Source organism: Sander vitreus, chromosome 6 (genome assembly GCF_031162955.1).
Source record: "Sander vitreus isolate 19-12246 chromosome 6, sanVit1, whole genome shotgun sequence".
In the NCBI taxonomy this organism is placed as follows: Eukaryota; Metazoa; Chordata; class Actinopteri; order Perciformes; family Percidae; genus Sander; species Sander vitreus.
Window position 1 is genome coordinate 12758654 of NC_135860.1, and position 23062 is coordinate 12781715.

General features: G+C 40.9%; 2 protein-coding genes across 4 annotated transcripts; one reads left to right on the top strand and one right to left on the bottom strand.

Annotated features, from left to right (window-relative positions):
• Nucleotides 1–1704: 1704 nt before the first annotated feature.
• Nucleotides 1705–7019, bottom strand: m6pr (mannose-6-phosphate receptor (cation dependent)). Of its 2 annotated transcripts, none has more exons than XM_078252728.1 (8): nucleotides 6912–7019; nucleotides 6698–6823; nucleotides 5573–5745; nucleotides 5294–5463; nucleotides 4921–5030; nucleotides 4305–4435; nucleotides 4044–4170; nucleotides 1705–3949 (listed from the first exon to the last, which is right to left on the bottom strand). In XM_078252728.1, the coding sequence occupies exons 2-8, from the start codon at nucleotides 6701–6703 to the stop codon at nucleotides 3827–3829; spliced, it is 840 nt and encodes a 279-aa protein (XP_078108854.1). In that variant the 5' UTR covers nucleotides 6704–6823; nucleotides 6912–7019; the 3' UTR covers nucleotides 1705–3826. The 2 variants fall into 2 exon arrangements, with proteins under 2 accessions (XP_078108854.1, XP_078108855.1); XM_078252729.1 differs by having other exon boundaries at nucleotides 6698–6827; nucleotides 6912–7013.
• Nucleotides 7020–10409: 3390 nt separating this feature from the next.
• arhgef5 (Rho guanine nucleotide exchange factor (GEF) 5) lies at nucleotides 10410–22881 on the top strand. Of its 2 annotated transcripts, none has more exons than XM_078252666.1 (15): nucleotides 10410–10922; nucleotides 11468–15325; nucleotides 16015–16060; nucleotides 16382–16431; nucleotides 17242–17591; nucleotides 18402–18562; nucleotides 18747–18899; nucleotides 19019–19148; nucleotides 19246–19320; nucleotides 19446–19535; nucleotides 19758–19900; nucleotides 20050–20193; nucleotides 20300–20370; nucleotides 21401–21505; nucleotides 22194–22881. In XM_078252666.1, exons 2-15 carry the CDS (start codon nucleotides 11488–11490, stop codon nucleotides 22334–22336), a joined length of 5499 nt encoding a protein of 1832 aa, XP_078108792.1. In that variant the 5' UTR covers nucleotides 10410–10922; nucleotides 11468–11487; the 3' UTR covers nucleotides 22337–22881. The 2 variants fall into 2 exon arrangements, with proteins under 2 accessions (XP_078108792.1, XP_078108793.1); XM_078252667.1 differs by having other exon boundaries at nucleotides 10411–10922; nucleotides 11468–14656.
• Nucleotides 22882–23062: the final 181 nt, after the last annotated feature.

A 23062-nucleotide genomic window follows, 5' to 3' on the forward strand; every position in this document is an offset into this window, starting at 1 on the left:
ACACTTCACTGGGACATTGCTGCAAATACAATTGCTTATCAGCAAGGCGAGAGGGCATGAGACGGGAGGCTCCAGGTTGCAGCCATAGAATGAATTTTTTTGTTTGCCTATAATCTGCATTTATTTTATAGACAGACATATATTTTTAAGTGTTTTATTCATTTGTATGATTGCCGTTACTGTTTAGTTAAAAAAAAAACACCAAATATAGCAATTATTTTATTCATTAGCATGATAGTCTGCATTTATCTTACTGTTTAGTTAAAAAACACCAAATCTATTTTAAAGTATTTCATTCATTAGCACGATAGTCGACGCAAGCTTTTACTTTTACTTTGAAAAGTAGAAGCTCGGGGAAGCGTTTACTTTGAAAAGTAAGAGAGATATAAGTATTTTATTCCAGACGCAAGCTTTTATTTTGAAAAGTAGAAGCTCGGGGACGGCACAAGGCGGGATGGCATGACACGGGAAGCTCCAGGCTGCAGCCATACGGTCTTGGATTGTGGAGGCCATCTACAAAGGTGTTGATATGTGTGGTCTTAAAAACATCCCAATTGTGGCACAGAGTTACGACGGTGCGTCTTTGATGTCAGTTATGTGTCGGGTGTGCAGCTGCGCATCAAATAGACTCAGCAGCCTACATACACTGCTTGGCGCACAAATTAAATGTAGTGCTTGTGGAGTGCTGTTCCGTGAACCGATGTGTGAAATCATTCCTGAAGAAACAGCAGAGTCCTGGCTATCAGCAGAAACTATATACGCGTCTTAACGTTTTATGGTGTGACTGCGCTTCGTTTGTGCGTTTGGAGAAGCATCTCAACAGACTGTAGGTCGAACACTGATTGTTCACTGTTACATTTGAGTTAATATACAGTATGTGGTCGCCACCGTCTGTCTACTGCGTTCCAAGACAGCCGTGCCGCGATTGGATTTCATAAGGGCGAGTTGTTTTTTTTTCTTCTTTTTTTTGCCACCCCACTGGCTCGAATGTCAAACTCCGCCTATGAAGATTCCAGATTGGCCCATCTGAGCTTTCATTTTCTCAAGACTGTATGGCTGCAGATATCCAGGGTTTGGTTTACACCATTGCCATTTCTAGCCACTGGGGGACCATAGGCAGGCTGGGGGAACTCATATTAATGTTAAAAAACCTCATAAAGTGAAAATGTCATGCCATGGGACCTTTAAGAATGAAGACTCTTTACACTAAATTACTCATACATTTAGAAATAGTTTAGTGTAGTATTGTATTGTAGAAGTGGAATGTAATTTATGATTTCTGTTAGCAGTATTAATGTTTCTATTTCCCAGCCAAGTTTTTCTCACAGTAAGGTTTCTTGGTATTCCATCTTGTAAAGGATCATTGCATTGGTGGGATATGGTCTCAAATAATATTAAATGCAAATGTTCTTCAAAGGTTTCTTGGTAAATTTGGGATTTTAGGTTTCAGGCTTGGTTTAAGAATCAATTTTGAAATAAAATTGGTTAACCTGATTATTTTTCCTGAAACATTTGCCAAGCGGTGTATGGTCCAAACACTACTCAACATTAGCAAATATCTTAACCATGAGGTCAATTTAAATATAATTTATTAATAAAAAATGTATTGTGCATAAAATGTTTTTATTAAAACATTTCACATTCATTAAATCTCCAAAGGTGAGTGCACTTAGGTGTGTACTGATTTCACCACTACAATGGGCATACATAAACTACTTTCATCTTTTATTTTTGATGGAATCAGAAAACAAACAAAACAGTTGGTAGATTGAAATCATCCTTGAACCTAACAGGTCATTATGTTAATCTTGAGGTTGTTCAATTCACGGAAAACACGTGTAACCTGTTCTACCAGATTGTGATCCAGGATGTGAATCACAGAACTAAGCAAAGAAATGTCAACCTAAAAAACACAAAAAAAAAGCAAGTGATAGAAACAAAACAAACCTAACGTAAGTGCACACTAGTAACTTGATTCACAACTGAAACTTCCTAACATAATTTTGCCATCAAGGTCAAAAATCCTGCTTTAATCCCATAAACCGCAATTTCTAAAAAGTATTATCAGAGCTGTAACATGTTTACAACCATAATATAGATACAGAAGTGTATAGAAAATAATAGTAAGTGCTTTTATTGTAGCTCTATTCTAAAGAAGCAAAGCATCAGGCATTAAGCAGCCTTAATATTTGGTCAAAAGAAAACCTCCACCCTATGTTTGTGTGTGTGTGTGTATCTTGTGTTTGGGTCAGTTTTACCATGTAGGCATTTTGATCAGTCTTCCCACTACAAAATTCATTATTAAATAGGCTAAATAGAACAATAATCAATAATCTTTTGATTCTTCTTCTTCGTTCATTTATTCTATGAAAATACAAGTACATATACTACATATATACCATACATCTTGATATCTTAAATTATGAATAGCAGAATTCATATATTAATCTCTTGTAATTGCCTATCACTGTGTGGTAGCATTTATAAACTAAAATTAGTAATTTGAGATGTAATTACATTTTGCATTTTAGTTGGATGCTTTGCTTTAAACACCAAATTTGTAAGTTTAACGCATCAAGTTAACAGCATTGTTGACCTCACTGATATAAATTGAGAGGATGGGACACCGATAATTCTTTTATTTCTGGCTAAAAAATGTTTTTTTACTGAGGTGGTCCGCTCCGCAAGTCCCCACGGCCGGTATGTGGTTGTCACAGATATCGGCTCTTCTCCCTCTGGAGAAACTGACTTATGACCTCAAATATAATTCCAAAAGATTCTGGAGACACTGGAGACCATTGCATTCCTTCCTGCAGAGATTCTAACTTAATTGTGTTTGGTTAAATCTGTATGTACTTTGCTATTTATTTTTTGTACAGTACTAGTTTGTTATTTTATATACTTTTCTATCATTCTTTCAACTTAATTTGTAGACATTGCAGCATCTGTTGTTTGTTTGGGGTGGGATTTTTCTGTTGTATGCATGTGTGTACATATACAGTACATATTGTCTGTTGGTGTCTTTTAAACTCAAAAATCAATAAAAAAAAAAAAAATTAAGAGGATGGTTGATTACAACAGTCAAGCTCAGATTTCAGTCAGGAAACTGGCAATACTCAACATTTTAGGGAGAAAATATTTAGCATTAATGTAGAAGCTTTTTCCTATAATGTGGGAGAAAGGGAAAAATATAATAGTCAAGCTATGGTTTCTGCAGTGATTTCTACTTGTGTAGCAAAATTGTGAGCACAGTCACAGAAATAAACATTCACATTCTCAGATTACTTTCAAAACACAAAAACTGATTAAAGCTAAATTACACAAGCGAAAGCACTTGTGTGTTTTGTAACCTGCAACTGTCAGTGCACAACCGGGTCCCAGCACCAACTCCCAACAATCAATCAATCATTAGCTAAGCAGAAAAAGAGATGGCAGCTATATGTCATTAAGTTTAAAATCAGGCAGAAATCCAACTTCTTAACTTCTCCCTTTTGTGCCAGATTTCCATGGGAGAAGAGTCTTTATTGTCACTTTGTAATCTTGGATGAATCACTCATTTGTTTGACATCAAACAGCTGAATGAAATGCATGGGGTAGGAAGAGGAGACATGTCTGTCAGCCCTATGAGCAACATGCCCTCTTAAGTGACAAGCAGATCATACAGTAGCTAGGCACAAGTATGGAATACACGTAAAGTGTCGACAGGTCCTAACCTAAACCTGCACAAGAAAAACAAGGCTTGTGTCTAACAGCAAGCTGTAACCTGTGAAAGAGTAAACTGTGTCACACAGTTGAAGATTTCTGTCCCATGTCTGACATATTGAGGTCACATAGGTAGTAAGTGGTCATCTCTCTCCTCTGGCTCTTCTTCTAAAGGTTCTGTGGCCACTCCCCTGTAAGCCGGGGCTTCCTCCCGTTTTCCTGACCGGCACACAAAGTCACACCCATCCTGTAAGGGGAGGTCAAGTTTTTTATGCATTTCCAAAGAAATAACATTAGCCTGATCTTTTAATGACGTTATGTATCAACTGCACTCGGCTTACCGCTGTCAGATTGCCGACCTCCAACCAAAAAGCATAATTTGGGAATTGCTCCATCCCTTTGGCTCCAACAATCAGTCGTTGGTAAAGGAAACCTCCGATGAGATAAACAGCCAGAAGACAGAAACCACTGGAAGAAGAGAGGGCCTGTGCTATTATTATATGCTTTAACGTTAAGGGTTTTTGTGTCACCACACACACACACACACACACACACACACACACACACACACACACACACACACTCTCTCTATCTTTACGCACATGATGAGTATTATGGAGCCAGTGCTGATGTGGGACTCAATAGCTGGGCACACTGCACTGGAGTCCAGCTCAAACAGGTAGAAACAGTCCTGCAACCTATCCCTGTCCTCCAACACTACCTTCATCTCGCCCTGGGAATGAGATGGAGAGAGACAAAGGGAAATATAAAGCAACACACACATTTAAAAGACAGGGTGCAAGACAACAAGTCTCACAGGAGAAAATTAGCACCGTGTGTCACCCTGATTCACATTTTAGACAACACAATCTAACGTCATCCAGCAACATGCTGCATTGAACAGGCACACATTCACGATAGATTACTTTGTAACGTGAATGAGGTATTTCTACAGTTCCCTTGTAATCATCAAGATGAAGAATAAAATCACTGTGATAACTTGTCATAACATCATAAACCACTGTGCAGAGTTTGTGGATATGTTATCAAAGATGCCTTTCTGGATCATCTTCACACCGGTACCTGAAGCAACCTGCCACCAATGCAGCCCCTTGCATTTTTGTTTTAAACACGGTGCCATTTTAAACTAGCATTTCTTTTCACAAATCTGATGATCTAAAAATCTGATTATCTAAAAGCCATCTGAGTTTCTTTTACCACGTCCGTTTTTCTGTCACAAGAGATCATGACCATGGCTTTCCTCTTTTCCTTAGAGCAGTGGGCATCATATCTGTCCCCGTTTGTGTAGATCAACATCACCCAGTCACCTGCAAGTGCAGGAAAGTGTCAAAATAGACAATGCAGACATAAAACAGATCTAAAGCACCATATGGAATGGTTAATCCCATGATCAGAGATAAATAATGCACACTAAACAATTGTAACACATTTTTTGGGCTTATTGTGGTCCTAGTTTGTCTCAAACACAAGGCAATTCTCCAAAATAAGATTCCAATTCACATATGGTTAATATCCACACACAAAGTCAGGGTAAATTAGGGTGAAATTCTTATATTTTGCAGAGACTTACTTCCTCCAATGGCCTGTGTTGCACCATACATGCCAATCACTGTTGGTTTTTCTTCCGTCTTCATGCTGTCCAACTGAACAACCCCAGCTCCTGGAATACCCCCTGCATCCCCACACAACTGGAACACATATGTGTAACTCTCAGTTCCATTCTTGGTCACTGCTGTAAAGCTGTCAACATGAGAACAAATCCCAGTTAACAACTAATATGTGAGAAAAGGCACAACACTGAATGGCAAAGGACAATCAGGCAAAATGCTTCCGTCAAGTCACTTCTTACTTCTTACGGGCGAGTGGCTCTAGTCGGTTGAGGACTTTCCGTTCTGAGACAGACTCAGAGACCAGTTTACAGCTGTTGGTGCCATTAGCGGTGTACACCCCACTCCCACACAGGACCAGCTGAACAGCCAGGATCCACACCAGGAAGGGCCCTCCACCCTGACTGTTGACCACCTGACACAGATGTTGCATGAAAAAAATGATTGACACTTGGTCTTAAAAAGGGACTGTTGTTTCATTTATCACCATTCAAGCAATTCCCAAATATAATGCTTATTATTCGTTTAAAATTAGGGTTGGGCAATATGAAAATATGCTGTGTAAGACAATATTAACTGTCTACCATCAGAGATTTTTCCATACCATTTATACAATATATATAATAGTAGAATAAATGAGGTGGTACTATGGTAGCAAAATTGCAAAAAGTTGCTGCCTTTATTTCTCTTATATGATATTAAACTGAATAATCTTGGGGTTGAGACTGTTGGTCAAAACAAGTTATTTACGACACCTCGTTAGTTGCAGCTCTAATCCTTTTGACAACTCTATTGTGGGAAAATCAAAGAACAGGAATTCTTTATGGTAATATTGGATTTGTATACAATTGTTACATTAATGTGATAAAGTACCTTGATTTGTCAGGTATTATTTAATTGAACTGAATAACCAAAAATAGACAAACCAGTCTACATACATAAACATCTAACATTTACCAAGAGAGAGGATTTTATCCATACGGCCCACACATATTTAACATAATTCAAAATTAAGTGGTGGGATTTTGAATTGCATATCTCCGGTTCATTATAAGGTACCTGCATGCTCATTTATTTGCTTCCTGAACAAACAAAAAACACAACTAGGAGAAAATGAACTGTCCATTTCTTGGACAAAAACTATTTTAAGTGTAGTAGGCTACATAATCCAAGGCCACAACAACAGAATACGACAAAAATGAAGTTATGAAACCACATATTAAGCCAGCCATATACAGTGTGTGCATGCAAAATGTCTGTTCGTCTCCGCATGAGGAAATTACTTTTGCTGAGAAAATACAGTCACATAGAAACACCTCTCTGAAAGGCTTAACCGAGTTTACCATTAGGCTACATTGTTCACCTACCTTCATGACTTATTCTACTGTCAACAAGCGGGGAAAGCTTCTTTGTTTGTTACAGTTTAACAAATGTTTAAACATGAAGCCCGTTGATGATGTAGTGGGCTTCCTGGCGCTAACGTCGCTTCCTGGCTGACTTAGAAAAAATAAAGCTGTTATTTTGTTATGCAGATACAATAAAGTCAATCTGCATGTGTTTTAAATGAACGTTATGAGCTACCCGCTTTTCCTGTCCTTAATAATAAATGCGCTTTTCCTCAGAATGTGTGAAGTGGCATCGCAGAGGCTAACAGGCTACAGACAGCAGCGGAGTGCGGAAATGAAACTAAACACACGCGCGCATGTGACCGTCGAAATGAAGCGCGACCAATGAGCTGCAGCCTGGCTGCTGACCCGCATCAGCTGACTAGAAACAGATCACTGTGGGGAAGAGGAAACGCTCAAGCATGGCATTCTCTTAATAATACATCCCAAACATCCATGATGGCATGACATGCTACAGTTTTCTGTCTGTGGGCCTCTGTTGGGCCACTCAACAAATCATTACACATTTAATCATCATTTAATAGGATGCATCTCCAGATCAAGTATTTCAAAAAAGTAATACAAATAAATAAATAAAAAGATTTCAGATACATTGGTTTTGCAGCATAGTCACAACTAAGCCATAACATCACTAAGCCCCCAAGAGACATACTCAACACATCCCCATATCATAAGGTCACCAATAGACATAAAAAGCATCGGTAGACATCCTTGTAGATTAAGCAGACATATTCATACATATACATACACATACACATGGGAGCTGATTCCTCAGGAGGCAGAAATTCCTCTTTGATAAAGCTTATAGTCAGGGCTGGCTCAGGTTTGCCTTGGAACAGCCCTTAGTTATGATGCTATGGGCTAGAATAGACTAGACCAGGGGCGATTCTAGGATCAAACCTTTAGGGTGGCTCAGCCCCTAATGAGAATGTGACACGGATACACTGCCTTGCAAAAGTGTTAACCCCCCCGCTAAATCAGTAATTTCATTATCTGATAATCTCTGAGCTAGCTACTGACTATTAACACTATGATGGAACTAAACCTGACACTTTATAAGTCACAGCAATATAGACCAATTTGACACAATGTTCTAACATTCAGCAATTTTAGTTGCTTACGTTTCAATTTGGATTCTAATCTTTCGCCATGAAATTACCAACTTCTTCTCTGGTGACTACCAACGTTAAACTTCACAACTGCACTCCTGCTCTCCCTCTGACAGATTAGATAGAGACTCAGCCAAAGGCGGGAGTCTGGCACAACCACCTCCGATTGGTCAAAACTATGTTTCTGTTGACCCTTTCCTTGACTGGGTTACAGGTGCATAGCATCGGCGACAGCGACACAGGATATTAAACCTGTTTAATATTGAGCTCCCCTAAAAAGGGTCTAAAATCGCCCATGGACTAGACTGCCAGGGGACTTCCTATGACACACTGAGCTCCTCTCTCCTCCTCCTCCTCCTCCTCCTCTCTCCTCCTCCTCTCTCTCTCTCTCTCTCTCTCTCTCTCTCTCTCTCTCTCTCTCCCTCTCTCGCTCTCTATTCAATTCAATTTTGTTTTATTGGCATGAACAAAGAAAACATGGTGCTAAAGCAGTTTACAGAAAATGCATATATAGTACATATCACATTAAATACATATAGTAGGTGTCACATAGATTATACTGCACTGATAGTTATACAACACATTACAAAACAATTACATAACACAATATAATACTTAACAGTTTTGTATAATATAGTTACTGTACAATCCTAAACCAATGTGTAATGTTGGGATCTTATAGTGGTGAGTCCTTCAGGTTGTGGCAGGTAGATACATATATTTAGCTGCCAGTGGAGCTTTTTCTAAAACACTTCATAACAAAAACATAACTCATCTAATAATAATAATAATAATAATCTCATGACAGTAGGATATATTGCACTGCATTAGAATTATTTTTGTTTATCAAATTACCTGCCAATGGTGGCAACTGAGTGTATTTTAAAGATAATCACCTATTAAGAAGTAAAATATATACAGCTATGTTCATTCATCGTGTGTGTAGAATATTTTTGCTCTGGGATGAATAACATTTTAGCAGTGTACATTATTGGGCCTTACAAAGTAGAGAACAAATATATTCAGTATAATGTTTTAATTGTGTCAGAAACAAAACATGTCGACATGGTTTGTTTTGTATACAGTAATCTGTACCTTATCCTTCCAATTTATCATCATGCATTTGAATAGACCTGTTAAGAGTTTTATCAGATTGATTTCCCTGAAGCCCATTCTTCTAATCACAACCCAATACTACAAAAATAACTATTTCAAAATGATAAGATTAAAGATGATACACATTCCTCAGTAGCCTGTCTAAACAATCCATGGAAAGAGAGTTTAGTTTGTATCGCAATTAACAGATTTTTTTTTTTTTTTTACAACAGCCTAGCTCACCATCATTGTTAGCTTTTTAACCTCAACAGAAATTAGAACCCTTACTTTTAGAGGAAGACAGTTAACTACTACAGCAAGTTAAGTTCAGTTACTTTATTGGCATTTACAAGTGCAACACTATTATGTTTGCAACTCCCTGGTTGGTGCACATAAACAAAACCACATATTCAAAGATATTTCAAAATGTTCAAAAGATTAAATTTTGCCATGTGAGCTGGGAGGCTTCAGCACCTGCGTCCAAGGAAAGGACAAGCAGGTGTAGATAATGGATAAATGTATGGGTCAAAAGATTAGATTGCTGAGATGATGAAATTGATTGTATCAATTTTCTTTTGGTAGCAAAAACTAATGCCCTCATTGGTATAAAGGGGGTTGCCAACATTTTAGAAACACTTCTGAGTATATTACAATACAATTGATCAGCACCAAACTACAAAGTCTGCAAAATAACCATAGCATTAAATTAACACCTGGACAAAACTGAACACTATAATAACCTTCATAGGATGAATTGCAGGGGTGTTTTATTCCATAAGGTTTAGCTAGGTGTACCTAAATAAACTTGCAATTTGAGATGTAAAATTATAAAATGCATGAATCTGAATTATAAATCAATTAAAATGAAGAACAAATGTGAACGAGAAAAGTGAGTAAATCTAAGTAATTAAGTGAAGGCAAAGTGAAGTAAACCCTGAGTGCAACAAAACAAAGTAAGTAAATGTGAAAGTGATTGGGTCTTTTTGTCTTTATTTGGTAATGTTAATGACAGAGTTGTGGTAGGCTACTCCAAACCTTTAATCGCAGGTCACTGCAGCACTCAATCAAGCAGTCATTGTTAAACAAATCATTCAAAGATCACCCTTGTAAACGCCCCATTCCTTGGTTTCCTCCTGCGTGATTGCCTAATCTTTTTTTTTTTTTATCAAAAGAAGCAGTTTGTATGTCACTCTCTTTACTACCTCCCAGGGGAATGTAGATAAGTTTTATAGGCCTCAGTGAGCTCTCCACCAAACTGTGTGTGTGATCTCAAGCCTCACTTTATGGCTCCCCTCCCCCCTCTCTCCCTTGTTTTATCTTACCTTACCTGGCTGTGTGTGTGTGTGTGTGTGTGTGTGTGTGTGTGTGTGTGTGTGTGTGTGTGTGTGTGTGTGTGTGTGTGTGTTGACACACCCGGCTACTCCATATCAACCAATCGTTGCTCCAAGACAGCGACACCAAGGTAGTGTACTTCCTGTGTTTCGCGAGAGAATGGTGCAGGAGAGAGGAGAGAGTTATGTACTTTTTGTTAGGGGGGGCTCCAGTCCACACACAGGCGATCACGTCGGCATTAGAGGGGAGGGAAAAGGACTAAAGTAGTGGACTCGGCTGATTTTTTTTATTTATTTATTAGAGATCTCCCTGTTCAGCAACAGCCACGGAGAGAACAAGACAGAGAGAAGGAGGGGAACGATAAGTGTCAATCTGTTGAGACTTGTTTGGGAATTTAAAGAAGGGGAGGGACGAGGCAGCAAGAGGGAAAAGCAAGTAGAGCTCAGGCGTAAACATTCCGTTTTTCACAAAATTTTAAATTTTGATAGAAAAAGGCAGTTGTGATTAATTTGAACAAAAGGAGGTCATTCAATGTCAACTAGACAATGTGTATACAGGGACTGGATTCTTGTCTGTTGTGCAATCCTATGGTTTTGAGTTGAGCTGGACCTGGGGGGAGGCCACAGATCTCCCCAGGAAACAACATTCAGGTGAGTTTCTTTACTATTTTGTTCTCGTGGATTTCAGATGAACACTTCTACTGTAATTTGCTTCTGGTTTGAACACAGAGTTAGATCCAGCTTAGTTGTGGTTTACATGTTACATGCCGTGCCTGTGTCACAAGCCTTCACTTTCTGTAAGACTTCTTTTGGTATGCTGTGCTTTGCAAGTCTGTGCTGCATAGAGAACTGTAAGAGGTGTCACCTTTTATCTGGCACACTTTTCTACTGTAAAGTTATTATACAACCATTGACTGACTTACAATATCATATAGCTTTGAGCTCCAAAGTACAATTGTTGCAGCTATCATGGTTTTTCAAAGGTAGCAGTAATGTTAGTGAAATATATTTCCCCAGAGTATTCATACTCAACTCTGTAACATTAACTAAGTATGTAAGTTTGCAGACCTCCGTATTGCTTAATTTAACCTTTTATTTTTTATATTATTTGTCCAGTTATTTGTCCCTAAAAAAAATGTCTTGACTCTTAATACCTGATGTCTAAATTGATGATGTGGACTCTTGCTGTCTTTTAGGTTCTCCAAATTATGATACAATGGGGACAAAAAGGCCCAGCTGCACTCTCTTTGACACTTTATCTAACATAAACACATCTGACCGCAAGCTTCAGCTAGGTGGAAAAATCTCCCGGGATCCAAGTCCCAGGCCAGCAATGACTGCCCAGTCGGAGCGAGAGAGAGACAGCAACCGAGAGGAAGACAGGAGGACGGACAAATCAAGATACAAAGATATGGACCCACGGGATAGATACTATGAAAGAGACCGAGCTCCTGCACCCCGGCCGAGGGAGGGAGAAAGAAAGTGGAGGGAAAGAGAAAGGAGGCAGGAAGATGACAGAAATAGAAACGGGAGGCTGCTGTCAAATCTAGAGAAGTTGACCGTGAGGGAGGTAGAGAGAGGGATGGAGAAAGGTGGCACATTTCCCAGAATGAGAAAAAACAGTGCAGATTGTGGCAAAGGAATGGTGTCCACCACTGAGATGGAGGAAGAGAGAGGGGCAAGGAGACAGAGAGATAGGCAGAAAAGAGTTGAGACAGACGACTGGGAGCAAGAAAGAGAGAGGGTACGACAGAGAGAGAGGCGCAGAGAGAGGGAAAGATATGAGATCCGAAGCAGAACAAAGGAAGAGGGAAAAAACACTGGAGGAAGACTTGTAGAAGATGAGAAATCACGAAAGAGGGACCGATATGACGAGTCTGGTACTGGTTTTCAAGACAGGAGAAGAGAAGTGGGTGATTCATGGGACAGAAGAGAGAGGGATACAGATAGAAAAAGAGAGAAGCCAAAGACTAACATGGGAGAAAGGGAGGCCAGGATGCCTTCTCCACACAGGAAAAGAGACAGAGAGATCTACCCAGATTGGAAAGAGAGGGAAAAGGCACCAAGGAGAGAGGGAAGGAGGGACATCAGGAGTGAAGGAGACAGTGATGAGAGAGAGCTGAAGAGGGAAAGAGTGAGATACAAAGAGAGGCAGGAGTTGACATATCAACACAGCAGAAGTGAGGGGGACAGTACGGGCAAACCACTGAGGGAGAGAGATCAAGATAGGCAAGGACACGGGGAAGAGGACAGGCAGAAATACAGAGACAGGGACAGAGAAGTGGACCGATCCAGGAGGAAGGGAGAGGAGAAAGAGAGAGAGAGGTACAGAGAGTGTGACAGGAGAGCAGCAAAGGAGGAAGACAGATGGAAGGAAAGTGTGAGAGAATTGAAGGATGACAGGAGAGAGGAAGACCGATACAGAGAGCATGAGCAGAGGAGAGGCAGGCAAACAAAGGAAAGAGAGGCCGATCTTAGGTGGGATGATAAGACAGGCAGGAGCAGCCGATCCCAGAGCGAGACGGCCCCTAGGATGCAGCCACGAGCCCCAAGCAGCGGAGAGTGTAGCAGCAACATGGACAATGAGATGAGATCTCGAAGAGCCAGAGACAGTTATGAAGAGAGCCAATTGGGGAGAGAGAGCACTGCTGAAAGTGACAGAGACGTACAAGAACAGAGAAATTCAGCTGCTGAAAGCAGTCATAGGGTGCAAAAAAAAAGTGAGCAAGACAGAGGAGAGAAGACGGAGAAGCCAAGAAGGATGTGGTTAGAGCCACAGAGAGGCAAGAATAGTAAAGACGAATTTGTAAACAGAGAGAGACACACAAGGGGGAAAGAGAGGAGAGAAGAAGAGAGGAGTATGGAGTCACAGGCTGAGTGGGAAAGAGAGGGGAGGCGAGTAAAAGAGGAACCAGATGAGAAATACTTGGACCAAAGCAGTTACAGAGGAAGGCATGAAGGGGGAACTCAGCAGAGGGGAGACATGGAGAGAGACACAGAGGGTGTAAGTGTAGATGGAGAGGAGGTGGGTGAAGTCTGGAGAGAAGAAGATAAGAGAGGGAAGGAACATCTGTCTGACAGCGATGGAGGGATAGATGGAAGTCGGCGGAGGGATGCAGAGGGAGAGAATGTGACAGATAACACAGAGGAGAGTGACAGAGAGGAAGAGGGTGGGAGCGACTATTGGGCCCGCTCTGAGAGCGAAGGAGGAAGTGATACAGGGTGGAGGCAGGAGAGAGACACAATGCTGTCAGGAGAGGACGGCTTTGTGACGGTGTCCAGCGGCGGAGACGAGGAGGACGAAAAAGAGGAAGACGAGGAAGAGCAGTTTGTGGACTGTCAGGAATTTTTGGAAGGTGGACTTACATATGATGGCCTCTCACCTGTTGCCGTCAAGGGGTGTGAGGGAGAGAAGGAGAGGGAAGAGGAATGTGCAATGGCAAAGGAGGAGGCGGTTCATGAAGAGGAGGATGGGGGAGGGAGGGAGAAGCAGCCAACATACATCTTCTGTGTGATTGGCCAAACGTTGCCCCGGTCAATAACCAGCAGGATGTCACCATCACAAGTTGATGACACTGGAGGAGTGGAAAGAGACAACCCAAATATAGAAAGTCGTCATTGCAGTGATGAGGCCACACAGCAACCTCATGATGACCTGCATTCGACACTGAGTATAAATGATGATCCGATCATCTACAACCAGGACACGGAGAGCAAGAGTGAGTGTGATGTGCCAAGGCCTGCCACAGGAGAAACAACTGAAGTGCATATGAGATACAGAGCGTCGTCAGAGCTTCACAGAGAGACTGGCGAGGGAGTGAGGAGCGAAATGGAGCACCCGTACGCCGAAATAGGGCCGATAAAAAGAGACTTGCGGACTGAGAAACTCCTCGTAGAGTGGAGAGAGAAAAATAAAGAAGAGGTGGAAGTAGAGAGGGAGCAATCTTCGCCAGTCCCGAGTAATCTTTATTGTGATGTTTGTCCTCAGGTGAATTTTGAACAAATTCAACCCATCTTGGAAGGGATTAACCCCAGAGCAATGAGTCCAGAGGAGGTGGAGGCCATTCGGATCCGACTGAGCGGGGCATGGAGCATGTCCGAGGAGCCTAAGCGGCATTCCCAAGCCCCCCACCTTAAATGGGCCAAAAATGTGGTGCAGGAGATTCTGGGACGCTCAGAGGAACATACTGTTGATGAACCTAATGCAGAGGTACGAGGGTATCAAGGGGTCGACCAGTCCGAGACAGCGATCAAGAACGACAAACGGCATGAGGAGGCTGCACAAGGGACTGGAGAGGTGCCTGTTGTTAAGTTGAGAACAGACGAACAGCACATAGAGCCAGAGCTGGAGGAGGAAGAGCCGATGGAGGTGGAGGGATTGAGAGGTATGGGGCAGAGCCAAGCCAACATGCATGCTGACCATTTCACAGCTGTGCATGGTGACACACCTACATACACTCATGCTGACACATTGTTAGACACAGAAGGGAAGGAGGATCACAATATGGACAAAGAGACTGAGCCGTCTGGTCACACTCCGTTAGAAAAGTCAGCTATAGAGGGGGAAGTTAGTGAAGAGGCAGGGGATGAGGTTAAATTATCAGAAATAGAGAAAGAAGCAAGAATAAAGGAGGAGGTAGAGATGTATTTATCTGTGAGCAACACACTGTACAAGCCTAACAGCTGCCCCATTCTGAATTATGACAGTGAGTCTGACCTGCTTACTCCTTCCAGAGAGGGTGGGGGCCAGGAGGTGGAAGACAGAATGGATGAAAGTGAAGAAGAAAGGCAGAAAGAGGAGCCAGAAGAGGGGAGTATTGCAGAGAAGGTGGGAAAGGGAACAGAATTGGATAGTAGAAAGGGAGAGGCGGTGGCAGAAAGTAATATAGAACGGGGGACTCTGACAAGCAGTTTCCGAGATTTGGGTCTGGAGGCTCGATTACGACGAAGGGGAATCCGTAAAACCACTGAAAGAAGAAATGGAGAGCTTTTAGAAGTGGAAGAAGAGGAAAATGCTGGAAGGGATCGCAGAACCAGAATATTCTCTACAACAGGTAACAAAAGAAAATGAAGGAGAGACAGACACTGACAGTATCTGTCGAGTTTCTCATCAATCAATTTTAAAAAATCTGATCAGCTTGACACATTTCAGGCTAGACTGCCCACAGAGGAAGTGGCCTTTGAATGAAGTCAACATTTGATTTTGCACACAGACAACTTTTAATCAGAGACAATCTTCTAGTCATATCCTCTGGTTTGCTGTCTGAGAGTTTTTTTTGCATCATTTTGTTATTACATCAATCAAGACTCCAAAATCAAAGGCTTCCGTCTGCTAATAGACTATATCAGTGCACTGATCTGATCACATTACCTTACACTGGAAACTGCGTCACAGTGTTGTAAGAGTACAGGTAGTGGGATGAGATAAGTGGAGGTGGAAAAAATAAGGGAAACCCAGAAGCATGTGCTAAAAGGCTTGAGTTGATTCTGCTTTGAGACTTAACACGAGAAGTATGAGTATTGGGAACACACTAATCTTCTATAATGCTTTTTGTAGCATGGTTACTTACTAACTAACTGACAATTTGTCATTGTTTTTATTACCTATTTATTTTTGACTTTTTGTTATTGTTGCATTTTTTGTATTTTTATTCGTTCATCCAAACTGTCACTGTGGTTCATAGTCAATTAATCAGAATGATGTTTTATAATGTTTCGACAAATGGATACTTTTTTATTCCAGATGATGAGGATGATCGTAGCAAAAGCTGGGGAGAAGTAGAGCTGAGGTGAGTAACACAATCAATTGTGATACAAAACTGTGTTGTAATGTTAAAATACAGTTGTGGTCAAAATGTGTCAAATTCTTTTAATGTTTTATACATTTGATTGAGTAATATTAAACATGTTGTGGTTTAGCACTTGGAGGTACAATGCTATATTTCTATGCATTCTTTGCATTTAACCTGTACAGTCATATTTCCTTATTCTCAATGCAAATGATCCTCAATAAAAAGCTGTTTTAGATAGTTTGGGTCAACTCTTTTCAAAAATCGTCAGGATTAATAGTATATTGTTGTTGTTCTTGTGACTTTTTCTCGGCACTGTAGGAATGCGTTGGACACAATCGACAGACGAAAAAGGAATTCAAGGTTTTTCAGTGAGTATCTTTGTTCCACCTTAATTTTTTACTTAATTCAGGTTGTGCAGTTTAAAAGTACTATATATTCTCTTTAGGCACCAATCAAACACATTGACTTCATTAATGCCTATTTTCAAAATGTGTTGTTGCAGCAGTTTATGCATATACTTTTACAATTTGACTGATTTTTAAATTTTTTTTTTTTTTTTTCAGTTTTGTTTCAGAGTAAATCTTAGGGTTGATTATTAGAAAAGTCCTTGTAGGCAGCACAGTGACGTGTCTTCAGATCATATCTTTTCTGGCTGTGATCAGGAAACTAATGACGCGGTTGAGCATTTCCATTCAGTATGTGTGATTCATCTCTGTGTAAAAACAGGCTCAATAACTGTGTATCTCTTACTCTGAACATTGTGGCTCAGATTTTAAATGATATACACAAATGAAAGGAAACCTGAGGACAGTTCACTGTTGGAGCGCACCATTTTAAAAGCGGGTCCCTTAACCTATGATTAACTGGATATTGTGAGAAATGGGGCAAGAGTATGAGCGTATGTGCTTTTTATATGTGTGTGTCTCTGCAAGCCAGAGACAGGTTTGTACAAGTATTCATATCTCCTAACTTGAGGGAAAAGCAGCTGCTGCTGGGACTTTGCATTCCGACAACTATGTATAAAAGGAATGTCAAATGCAAACAACTCCTCTTGGCTAACGCTGTTCCTGTCTCTATCCATCTTTTTTCCTTTGCTTCCTGTATTTTTTAACTTTATTTCTCTGTTGTTCCTTCTCTTCTGCTGTCTTTCTATGTCTCACTTCCTCTCTTTCTCCAAGATGCTGCCCAGCTCTACCAGCAGTACAGCGAGGCCGCCCAAAACTTTGAGATCCTGCGTCAGGCTCGTTCCGATTTTATCTCGTCTCCTGCTCCCTCACCCCCTCCTGCCCGCAGACCTCTTCCTCCACTACCTCCTGTCCCGCACCTCCACTCCTTGGCCAACACAGGCTCCATCACAAGTGTCAAAAGCTTGCCTCTCCCTGAGCCCCCCAAGAGTGAAGGCAGGCCTTCCTCCCCACGTCTGTCCATCTCTCTCACACAGTTCGCCACACTGTGGAGGGATCTGCCGGGGGTCAGGAACAGTGCTGAGCTGGAGGAGCTCACAGAGGACCAGAGGCGACTACAGGAGGTAAGTAACGCATTGCTGCACACTTACTGCAAATATGTAAGTCTAGCCACCATTTGATGGCAGAAAGTTCTTCATACGTATGAAGGATTGAGGCAGGAACGTTGTGCCAGTAACTTTCCGGTGAATTAAGAGCGAGCTTTGATTATAATTTCCAATCTAACCAAATCATGCATTTGTGCTTCTTTGGAAAGTTACTGGCACAACATTCCCGCCTCAGTGAAATTCAGTAAAGTCCCATGTGCAATTAAATGCACGATGATTATTTTTCACTTTCAGAATCAGAATCAGAAAGGGTTTCCATCATAGTTTTAGTGATTCACCTCCTCGTGCTTATTTACCACTTACAATTGACCAGACTGTTGGGGGTGTTATTTCAGCAGCTTTTCAATGATTTTATTTCATGATGACTTCTCTGAAATGGCATGACTTACATGAATCAGCTTTTCAGTTGTTACCTCACACCTCAAACCATTAAAATCATATGAAATATTTTGACTTGCCCCATCACAGAATGACCCTGCCATTGATCCACTTTTTACTGGCAGAGGAGTGAAACTCTCCAGAAGACGTGATTGTGTAACTGTGTTGTGTTTCTCTGGCAATGTGGATGTTTCCCCCTAAACTTTAAAACCGACATGTGTGTCTGAGCTGAACACTTCAGCTCATTGTGAAATCTTCCTCCTCAGTTAGTCACATCCTTGTCAAAATCTCAGAGCTTATAGAGTAACACTGTGCTTATAAGCTATAGTTTACTGTCTTGCTGTCTCTTACTCAATGTTTTAATATTTTCTCATGTATTTTTCTTTCTAGGTGAGATTTGAGGTAGTGACCTCTGAGGCCTCCTACTGTCGGAGTTTGGACATTGTTGTTGAACATTTTGTCAAATCCAAACAGCTGGGGGCGCTGTTGACTACTCAGGATAGGAACTGGCTGTTTTCGCGGCTTGCTGATGTTCGTGCCATCAGCCACAGGTCAGAAATGTTAAATATGATTTAGAGCAAGTACCCATCTGAGCTATGTCCACATTTACATATATGAAACATTAAACATACGTGAAAGGATTATCAAACCTATGTGAGTTGTGCAGGTACAGTTTCACAAATATGTGGGAGAAATAAGCTTAAAATAATTATGATTTTTTTTTTTTTATTTTAGTTTTTTATCAAAGCTGGAAGAGCAGGTGGAATCAGACACCATACACTTCACCGTGTGTGATATCATCGCTCGGCACTGTCAGCGCTTCAAAATGGTTTATGTGCCCTACCTTACCAACCAGTCCTATCAGGACGCCACCTACCAGAGACTCATGTAAGCCATTCAGTCAAGCTTTTGTGTTCAGCTAGTGTCTTTATTCTTTTTTATTTTTTTATATATATATATATATATATATATATCTCTCTCTCATTACATTTCTCCTTTTCTTTCAGGAATGAGAATTCACGGTTCAGACAGATTGTGGAGAAATTAGAGAGGAGTTCTGTTTGTCAGAGGCTTCCTCTTCGTTCCTTCCTCGTCCTTCCCTTCCAGAGGATCACAAGACTTAAGCTGCTAGTCCAGGTGTGTGTCTGTGTGAATTTCTCAAACAGCAAAGGTTTATGGTTCACAACATTTGGCTATCTCGCTTTTAACACGCGAACACGCTGTTTCTGTCTAGAACATTGTGAAGAGAACAACCCCTGGTACTGCGGAGGCGACTCAGGCCATCAAATCTTTGAAACTTCTGGAGAAGGTACAGCAACATCCCCTTTTTGATTGTACATTAACATAGGATAGCAATATTTTAATATAGTATATTGAATATCTTGAACTCCCTGGTGGCAAACTGCTCTTTTCTTTCTTTCACCTCTTCTTTAGCTGATTCAAGAGAGTAATGACAGCATCACTCAGATGAAAAGCATCGAGTCGTTGGTCTCTCTCAGCGCTAAGGTGGACTTTGCGTGCAGGGTAAGTAATGACCACTAGGGATGGGAGAAAATCAATGGGCTCACATTGTGAGGATATGATCATAACATTTTATTGTTTGAGCAAATCTCATTGTCCAAATTACTAATTTTATGCAAACTGTATTTAAAACTAATATCTGATAAACATTATTAATCGCATTAAACATAAATTTAATGTGTGTGTGTGTGTGTGTGTGTGTGTGTGTGTGTGTGTGTGTTACAGACTCTACCTCTGATCAGTCAGTCTCGGAGGCTGGTGCGGGAAGGGCCGATCACTGAACTGATGGATTTCTTTCTAAAGGATACAGAGAGGAATATCTATTTGCACCTATTCAATGACTACTTGCTACTTTCACTACAAAAAGAGTGAGTCAACATAACTCATTACGAATAACCCATTACCATTGGCTGCATCCTGTTTTCCTCATATCTGTAGTCTTTTATCATCCCTTCAATCTTATCACAGTCTTTCCTTCCGCCATCTCATTCCTCTTTTGTGCTTTCGCTGTTTCCAGAGGGGGAAGGTTCACAGTAATAGACCACTCTCCTGTGTCAGACGTGCGTGCCGAGAACTGTCGTGTCAAACTTCACTCCCTCCAGAAGAACCTGTTCCGGCTGCACATGACACAAAAAGCCCTGCTGCTACGGACTGACACACAGTAAGAGACTGAGACTGTGGCAGGGAATGTCTGTATATTAATTGTCATGTTACAAAGTGAAAAACATTGCAGAAGGTAAACCCATCTTTGCTTTTTCTTCCTTCAGGAGTGATAAACTACGTTGGATATCCGCTCTTTCCCGGCCGCATCCTGAAATAGATTTTTCTGCTGCACAAGGTGAAGTATGATACTTGGCTTAGACTTTGCAAGGTGGGTCTGATCCCTGCCTACTTCACTCATTAACCATAATAAACACTCAACGTGTTACTCTATTGTGAGTTAGAAATTCAAATTCCCTAAGATTGAGCATCATTTTGCATCCTCAGCGACGGGTGCATTATCACATGACATTTTACATGAAAGTAAACTAAGTGAGATATAGTATTGTGGGATTTTTATCAAAAACAGTGACATGGAACATTTTTCGCTTAACTGTTAAAATTGTGCATACATTTTACACCATCATTCAGACACTTAAATAAAATGACGTACAGCTTGTACTCTATACTGCACCAGGGAGAAAATTGGAAGTTATTTAAAGCCACGTTGTCATCATATCGTACAGTAAATATAAGCATCCCACTGGGGAATAAAGCATTCATGTCAGCCTCTTAGTTGTAATTACGGAAAGTAGATATTGTAAAATTTCTGACCATGACTAATCCCCCACATGGTAAAAAAGAAAAATGTAGTGCTTATAGTATGTACACCTATCTTATAATGAACATGAATTTCATACGCTTTTAATGTGACAAATAAAATTGATTGATTAATTAAAATTGGTTGACTTCTTGAACCGCAGGTGAATGCAATTGATGACTATAAGTAGCTAATGGTAAATACACCATTACTGAGGGCCACTGTGTTAGAGAGTCTCACTTATCACTAATTAAGTGATAATAGTGGAATAGACTGTATTTTGAACTTTGAACCCTAGCACACCCACACAGGTGTTTTCAATTACCCTGGTTGATTAGACCTCTAGTCAGGTGGAAGTTGGGTAGACATATGCTGGGAATTACATGATGTCACCAAACCAAAAATAAATATAACGGGAGAGTGAAAAGAATATCAGTGAAGCACACATTTTGCAGGCCCAGACAGTCCTGTGAAGGCATTCACTATCTGAGCATTGCATAGTTTGCATTATTGATATTTTAATCTTAATGACAGTAGGTCTGACTTCTCTCCTCTTGTGTCCATACAGATTTTGCACAGATGCAGTGTATCCGAGCTATTGTTGCCCAGCAGCCTGATGAGCTGTCATTGGAAAAAGCTGATATCATTCTTGTGCACCAACAAAGCAGTGACAGTAAGACCACCACACTACCTTTTCCTTCATTCCCCTGTGGAAGGTGTGATACGCTATAATGGCGCTTACCCACTGCTAGTACCAGCTGGACTCGACTCGGCCGCGGTGCCCCATTATCCATTTTCCATTGCAGATTTAGTACCGCCTCATGCGTGAGGCGAGCGTGGCTGGTCGTCATAGCGACGCTGCAGGAAACTGCCGTGACCTAATGCAACACACACACAGAACATCGAAGGTGTGTTGTTTTTGACTCTCGGCATGTGGCTGTTGCCACAGCCAGAAGACAAATTTTGTTTCAAAAGAAGCTGGAGGCAGCAAAAAAAAAAACCCCGCTGGCTAAACTATTTAAGAATGGCGGGTTTGTTCAGGACACCCCCGTCTGTCGCTAGCAATGATGAGGCAGTGATTAATGACGATTCTCTCTGACCAATCAGTAGTCTGCAGGTTTTCACGTCACCTTTTGGTATCGCCTCAGCTCGCTTGGAACCTCGAAGGAGGTGATACTAAAAAAAGTACCTGTTAGCTAGTATCAGGTACTTTTCTTCATAATGGAAAAACAAAAAAGGCGAGTAGAGTCGAGCAGGTACCATGTAATGGAAAAACGCCATAAAGTACTATATATGCAGTCCACTATTTTTAGAAAATAATCATTGAAATACTACTGTGCTGGATTCTTTTTTCCTATCAGATTGGGTAGAGGGGACGAGACTGTCCGATTGGCATCGTGGATGGGTGCCCAAGTCACATTTGGAAACCATAACCAACTCAAGAGTCCGGCTACGCAACCTGTCGGATGCCCTTACACTGACAACGGCCACAGCTGCCGTTTGACCAGGACGCTCAGACTAAACAAAGGGACATCCTGGATGCACCGTAAAGGATAAGTTGTTTGCTTCAAACTGCTGGAAATTGGACTATGGACATTCAGCGTTACAAGTGGGGGTTTCTATCATTGAATGGCTCACAATCGTGCAGCAACTGAAATGCTGCAACATCTCAATGTAGCATTGGGTCTCACTTGTTTCACTCGGTGGAACAATATATTGCCATTAGAGCAATGCGTGGACTGCTGAGGTCTGACTTAAAGATAATAAGGACATTGTGTGATGTAATACATCAAAAGACTTGGGTTTTTAAAGGGAAATCACATTTTTCCAAGAAATGCTGTGTTTGGAAAATGTATTATATTTGTGTATATTGAACAGATCTAACAGTAAAGTGTGCGGTGCATGTCTATTGAAAAGTTGGACCCTGCATGCACGAGAGCTAACAGAAATCGTGCAAATGTACAAGACGACATAAACATGTACATATCTTACACAGTGAGGACATTTCAATAGATTGGTGGAATAAAATCACTTTTGAACATAAGCGTTTTTGAGAGTGAGTTGTGGCTTATTTACTTTATCATTGAAGCTGTTTTCGTCATTTGGAGAAATTGTACATCAGCAGCAATGTTGCACGTTGACTGCGAGCACTTACTGTGAGTTACTGGCATGTGTCTGCACGATCTGTTTACAGGAAAAAAAAGAGTTTTTTTCTGTTGCAAAAGAACAG